At 50.4% G+C, this 7,281-nt stretch overlaps 1 protein-coding gene across 1 annotated transcript; it reads right to left on the reverse strand.

Moving 5' to 3' along the window:
- Nucleotides 1–2,352: 2,352 nt before the first annotated feature.
- LOC114589900 (uncharacterized) lies at nt 2,353–4,195 on the reverse strand. The gene is made up of 4 exons (XM_077922024.1): nt 4,179–4,195; nt 3,621–3,990; nt 3,333–3,388; nt 2,353–3,016 (listed from the first exon to the last, which is right to left on the reverse strand). The coding sequence occupies exons 1-4, from the start codon at nt 4,193–4,195 to the stop codon at nt 2,377–2,379; spliced, it is 1,083 nt and encodes a 360-aa protein (XP_077778150.1). The 3' UTR covers nt 2,353–2,376.
- Between the last annotated feature and the right edge of the window lie 3,086 nt (nt 4,196–7,281).

A 7,281-nucleotide genomic window follows, 5' to 3' on the forward strand; every position in this document is an offset into this window, starting at 1 on the left:
GGCCACATGACCCGGAAGCTGTATACCTGCTCCATTGACCAATAAAGCGAGATGAGCGCCGCAACCCCAGAGTCGGCCACGACTGGACCTAATGGTCAGGGGTCCCTTTACCTTTACCTGGAGGCGACAGTTCCTACATTTCGGGGGAACTGAAGCCATAGGGGAGAGGCATGCCTTATGCCACCACCTCACAGGGAACCTAACTACTATGTTCCTCCTTTAAAAGTGGCTCCGTGTTAGAGCGTCTCCCTTGCAGACAGAAGGGCCCAGATTCAATCCTTATTTGCTGTGAGTTAGGTGCAGCCATGGCAGATACCTGTATCTCCACTGGCATTCTGCGCCACCTTTTTAGCTGTTTTCTCGCTGCATCATTCATCCGTCTTGACATCCAAGTAACATCAACAGCTAGAAGCCAAGTTAGGAGAGTAGGGAGGGGAAGCGAGATCAAGGATTCGGAAGGAAGAGGGACCTCAAGCAGTTGTGGAAGTTGTGCTGGGTCCCGTTGGGTTGCCTCCCAAATCTGGATAATGCATTATTGTTGAAGAGAATACCTGGATTATAAGTATGCCAAAAGAACACGCATGACCTGACGTGTTATTATCAAGCCGCGTTCTTGCTGGACACCGACCTGCTTTCAACAAATCACTGAGGTGAGTAGCATAGCATCTTGGATCAGGGAGTCAAAATCTCAGAAGCGTCAATTCGGAAAGCTGAATTCAAGGGAGGCAATAGCTGAATCCAGCTCTGGCCACGTGGGGGCAGCAAAATACAGTTTTTGAAAGCATCTGCATTACATCCTATGGTGTATTGTCACTAACTAAATGAAAACCTGTCATTTGGAAGGCTATGGAAGAACAAGAAGCAGGGTTGAATTTGTGTTGGGGATCTATCAATACCAGCCTTGGATTATATTCAATACAAATTTTACCTGGACATGTGCCGAGCTCCATTACAGAACAATCATCCTGGATAGCTCAGTCAGTAGAGCACGAGACCCTTAATCTCCGGGTTGTGGGTTCAAGCCCCATGTGGGGCAAAATGATTGCAGGGGGTTGGACTAGATGTCCTCAAGGTCGCTTCCAACTCCACAATTCTGTGATTTATTCTATGGCCATATACTCTGAGACTAAAGGTTTAGCTGTACCCCCAGACCCATCCCACAAAGTGGCAAGATCGTGAAACTTTGGGAAATTCTTTTTAAAATGAGCCTAGGGCTTGCCAATCGGAAGGTCGTCGGTTCGAATCCCCGCGACAGGGTGAGCTCCCGTCGCTCGGTCCCTGCTCCTGCCAACCTAGCAGTTCGAAAGCACAAAGTGCAAGTAGATAAATAGGTACTGCTCCAACGGGAAGGTAAACGGCGTTTCCGTGTGCTGCACTGGTTTCGCCAGAAGTGGCTTAGTCATGCTGGCCACATGACCCGGAAAAACTGTCTGCGGACAAATGTCGGCTCCCTCGATCAGTAAAGCGAGATGAGCGCCGCAACCCCAGAGTCATTCCGACTGGACTTAACTGTCGGGGTCCCTTTACCTTTTAGAACATGTTTAGGAACGATGAGTGTGTAGGTTGCCATTCTAATGGAATGACGTAGTGACTTGAAGGAGTGATGTATATGCAGCCTTAGAGTTAAGAGAAGAGAGGCATGGAAAGGCCGTATGATTCAACCTTGTACTCAACCAGATATTCACAACAGAAAATATAATCTGGGGACCACAGCTGAGGACCTGCCAAACTATCAACAGCTGTGGACAAGTCAAGCCAGGGAGCCAGGCCACATGCATCAGTGACGGGTGACGCTAATAATAATAATAATAATAATAATAATAATAATAATAATAATAATTCTTTTCCACTCATCCCTCTGCTGCCCATAAAATATTTTGTTTCCAAATTCAGGTGGGTCAAGGCTAGCTATCTTTACCCAACTCTTGGGGAAAGATACTCTGTAAATGCTCAGATGTGCTCAGTTCTTTATTATTGTTCCAGGGACGAATGCCAGAATTTCAAAAGAGGTTCTGGGACTAATCCCTGCTAGTTCAATAAATGCTGATGGGCTAATTTTTTGGATGCAGTTGGATGTATGAGTAGCCAGGGAGCGCCAGTGCAAGATTTTGCATTGCTGCCTTTTCCCTGAGAGCTGCACCATGTCACCATCAGGGCAATCCGGTCTCCAGAATTAGCAAAATCAATTGTTTTTATCCGGCCAGCTTATCCGCCAGCTGTTAAGTAATGCCAGTCCCTGTATTGATGTAACAGCTCATCTGACCCCTCCAAAGAGGGTGCTAAAATAAGTAACAGGTCACCAAGTGGAAAGAGAGCCTGTGGAGCCAACATAATAAGAATCTATGAGGATTTTATTTATAATAATAGGATTCTATTCTATGGGTAGCCAGGGAGAGATTGTGCATCACTGCATTTCCCTAAGAGCTGTGCCATGTCATCATCCAGGCCCGTCACATCTCCCTTGCAGGCTGCCAGATGGACTTCAGAAGGTGCAGAACGTCCACTTGCAGTGTGGCCACCTGGGTGTTTGGCTGAAAAGTGGGAGAAGAAGGCCAAGGCACTGGTGATGAGGAGAGCCAAGTCCCGGCGGAGGATGACTTTGCAGCTCAACGCCTGGTGTCCCATCAAAGCGGTCATGTCCAGTGAGGTAAGCAGTGCATAGGGCAACTGCAAAGCCAGGAAGACCAAGACCAGGGCCAAAATCAAGCGCAGGGCGTTGAGAGACTGGGCACACAGGGAGGCCAGGAGAGCACAGGTGATTGCTGTGTAGCAGGCCACTATGACTGTGAATGGGAGCACAAAACCCAAGGCCACTTGCACCAGGCTGACAACCGCTGTGATGTCCGCCATCCTGTAGAGGTGAACACCCCCGTAATCCTCAATGCAGGAGTACATGAAATAGGGCAGTGCCAGAGCAGCCACACCAGCCCTGAGCAAAGCCGACCCCAGCAGGTGGCGGAGGAGTGCAGGCGATGGGCGACGGGTGCCCCCACGATCAGGCATCTCTGTCGCTTTGCTTCACGTTGCTTTGGTTGTATTCTGTTTTACTCTGACTGTTGGGAAACCTTGCGTACTACAAGCGAGCTCTCTGTCTCCCATAAGGAACAAGAACTGGGTTTTTTTTGTCCTTTTCAGCTGAAAAGCAAGAGAAAAAGGACAATGGTCAAGGACAATGGGAGTTGTAATCAAGCATCACCTGTAGGAGAGCTGCGGTTCCCAAACCCGTCTTATTAGTGTCAGCCTTTTCCCAGAAACGCATCCACAGCACGAACACGTACGTTCAACTTGTAGGGTGTTCTCCCTGCCCCATGCAATTTTCCCCTTCCTCTTACCTGTTCCATTTACATGGTGGCTTGGGCAGCAGCCACAGCAGGGCAGACAGGAGATCCTGCAAGAAAGAAAGGATCATTGAAGCAGGGGAGAACTGGACGCTATGCACTGCTTCTTGGGTTGGAATCCTATTTGCTGCTTTCCCAGTGGCATCTGGGTGGCGCCTGTGAGAAGAGGAGGCTCGACCAGATGGGCCCTTGGCCTGATCCCACAGGCCCTTCTTGTGTGTTTCCTTCTCCCTGTCCCATTACCTCTGAGGCAAGAGTCCTTAGTCTTAGTCAGGCGATCGCTGTGTAGCAGGCCGCCATGACTGCGAATGGGAGCGCAAAACCCAAGGCCACTTGCGCCAGGCTGACTGCTGCTGTTACGTCCACCACCCTGCAGAGGCAAATGCCCCCATAGTCCTCTACACGGGCATACAAGAAATGGGGCAGCGCCAGAGCCGTGGAGAGCAGCCACACTAGCCCTGAGCAAAGCTGACCCCAGCAGGTGGTGGAGGAGTGCAGGCGATGGGCGACCGGTGCCCACACGATGGCCACGTAGCGGTCCACGGTGAGGCCCATGAGGGACAGGAAGCCGCTGTAGAAGCTGAGGACGTGGAGGCCCTGCAAGGCCTGGCACGTGCCGGTATCTTTTTTTAAAGGTATTCTCTCTTTGCAGCTAAACGTCCAGAGGACTCCCTCACCTCGCCTCACGGTTTCGGTTGGGGGTCCCAAAAGATGCTGCAGCAATTCTCCTCGAACTGGGGAAAGCCTCCTCAGTCCCTTGGGGGTTTGTGCATCCTTACAGCTCCCTCCCCCCCCCCAGCAGCCACACCCTCCCTTTAATTAGGGTTGGTTTGCGCTGACCTTGCTATGCCTGTCATGGGGTTGTCTGCTTTGGAGCAGGGGCCTGGTAGGAATTTTACCATTTGGCTGATTGGCTGGGGCCATTTGGGTTTGCCTACTGCGTAAGGGATGTGGTTGGCTGTGCCTGCCCCTCCAATGCTGGACGTTGGATTGAAGAGAAGGAGGATTTGGAAATATGGCTAAATCTGAAGTTGTTATTGTTGGGCCGAGTTGCTGTGGTGGGAATGAGGGTTGCTGTGTTGTCGGGGATGTTGCTTTTGTTTCAAACATTGCAAGTTTTGGATGGGATGGATTGTATCAGGAGGTGGCAGAGGGACGTCTCTAGATTTGCCTGGCAGGGCAGGAAGCATAGGCGCCGACTCCATGGGGACTGAGGGGGCCTGAGCCCCCTCAAAAATTCGTTTGGGGGGGCTCTGCCCCCCCAATAATTTAAGAAAATTATTAGTTATATTATGCTTTGTAAAATCACAAAATTATGTTGGTATTTTTTATTTTCCTTGTTTGACGATAGTTACCTTTTAAAATACATTCAGTAATGAGTTAAAACAAAGCCACTCCCGATCTAGAGAGGGGGTGGGGTTGCGGGCTCTCGACCCATCAACAATCTCGCGGGGCTGGCGTCAGCCCCGCGAGAAGCGGGGATTCCCCCTAGCTCATTAATATTCACCGCCCACGGCGGCAGCCAATCGGCTGCCGCAAAGGGCGGGCCCTCACAGGTTCACTTAAGGTCGGGGCAGCCCGGGGCTCGCCCCTTTCGTTCCCCCAGCAGCAGCGGTTTGGAGGTCTTGGCCCCCCCCCAATATTTTTTATAAGTCGGTATGGGCCCCCCCAATATTTTTTATAAGTCGGCGCCCCTGGAGGAACCTGAGTAGGAGGAGGAGGACCTGAATGGGAGGAACCTGAGTTGGAGGAGGAGGACCTGAATGGGAGGAACCTGAGTAGGAGGAGGAGGACCTGAATGGGAGGAACCTGAGTTGGAGGAGGAGGACCTGAATGGGAGGAACCTGAGTTGGAGGAGGAGGACCTGAATGGGAGGAACCTGAGTTGGAGGAGGAGGACCTGAATGGGAGGAACCTGAGTAGTAGGAGGAGGACCTGAATGGGAGGAAACTGAGTTGGAGGAGGAGGCCTTCCAAAAGTTAAAATAATAAAACAGAATCAAATTACCTCAACTTACTAAGAATCTGGGTGAATGCTTTCTTTACTACATTAAAAAAATATATATTATTAAGTCTCCACAGATATTCCAATCACTTGTCTTCGCATACAGTTTAAAACAAAAAACCCCACACAATTTCTTCTTGACTCCCCACCCCCCATTCTCTATGTTTGTTTTTATTACTTCTTTTTATCAGATGTTTTAAAAAACATGTTTTTATTATCAAAGCCCCAATGTCGTATTTCAGTCATCCGCTGCTTATATTTCAAATCCTGCCTTTGACTTCATGTATGGATGATAGTTTGACAAATAAGATATCAATGGTCTCCATTCTTCCTGAAAAGATTCATCCTCATGTCCTCTTAGTTTAGCAGGTAATTTCACCATTTCAGCAGATTCCCCCAGTTTCATAAGCCAATCCTCCCTCTTTCCACTTCTGTGCAAATAAAGTTCTAGCTGCTGTGGTTGCATACATAAATAACCCAGTCAGCTTTCTTGGGACCTTAATTATTAAATTTATATAGGAGCCTTCATTGGATTGCTACAGGTTGAACTGCTATAAGAATAAGTGTTTAGTAAGCTTTCCACTCGTCTGGAGAGATGAAAGTCTAAGTAGGATGCAATCTTAGCTAATGAATCTAAATGCTTCATCAGTGGCTGTTCTGTCAATTATTTTTACTTGCCGATCTGATCTTGGTTTTGCTCTATAAATGGGGGCCTGAATGGGAGGAACCTGAGTTGGAGGAGGAGGACCTGAATGGGAGGAACCTGAGTTGGAGGAGGAGGACCTGAATGGGAGGAACCTGAGTTGGAGGAGGAGGACCTGAATGGGAGGAACCTGAGTTGGAGGAGGAGGACCTGAATGGGAGGAACCTGAGTTGGAGGAGGAGGACCTGAATGGGAGGAACCTGAGTTGGAGGAGGAGGACCTGAATGGGAGGAACCTGAGCAGGAGGAGGAGGACCTGAATGGGAGGAACCTGAGTAGGAGGAGGAGGACCTGAATGGGAGGAACCTGAGTTGGAGGAGGAGGACCTGAATGGGAGGAACCTGAGTAGGAGGAGGAGGACCTGAATGGGAGGAACCTGAGTTGGAGGAGGAGGACCTGAATGGGAGGAACCTGAGTTGGAGGAGGAGGACCTGAATGGGAGGAACCTGAGCAGGAGGAGGAGGACCTGAATGGGAGGAACCTGAGTTGGAGGAGGAGGACCTGAATGGGAGGAACCTGAGTTGGAGGAGGAGGACCTGAATGGGAGGAACCTGAGTTGGAGGAGGAGGACCTGAATGGGAGGAACCTGAGTTGGAGGAGGAGGACCTGAATGGGAGGAACCTGAGTTGGAGGAGGAGGACCTGAATGGGAGGAACCTGAGTAGTAGGAGGAGGACCTGAATGGGAGGAACCTGAGTAGGAGGAGGAGGACCTGAATGGGAGGAACCTGAGTAGGAAGAGGAGGACCTGAATGGGAGGAACCTCAGTTGGAGGAGGAGGACCTGAATGGGAGGAACCTGAGTAGGAGGAGGAGGACCTGAATGGGAGGAACCTGAGTAGGAGGAGGAGGACCTGAATGGGAGGAACCTGAGTTGGAGGAGGAGGACCTGAATGGGAGGAACCTGAGTTGGAGGAGGAGGACCTGAATGGGAGGAACCTGAGTAGGAGGAGGAGGACCTGAATGGGAGGAACCTGAGTTGGAGGAGGAGGACCTGAATGGGTGGAACCTGAGTTGGAGGAGGAGGACCTGAATGGGAGGAACCTGAGTTGGAGGAGGAGGACCTGAATGGGAGGAACCTGAGTTGGAGGAGGAGGACCTGAATGGGAGGAACCTGAGTAGGAGGAGGAGGACCTGAATGGGAGGAACCTGAGTTGGAGGAGGAGGACCTGAATGGGAGGAACCTGAGTTGGAGGAGGAGGCCTCTCGCTCTTCCTTCCTGACTGAGCATAAGATGCCTC

Source organism: Podarcis muralis, chromosome 18, assembly GCF_964188315.1.
Source record: "Podarcis muralis chromosome 18, rPodMur119.hap1.1, whole genome shotgun sequence".
NCBI classification, from domain to species: domain Eukaryota; kingdom Metazoa; phylum Chordata; class Lepidosauria; order Squamata; family Lacertidae; genus Podarcis; species Podarcis muralis.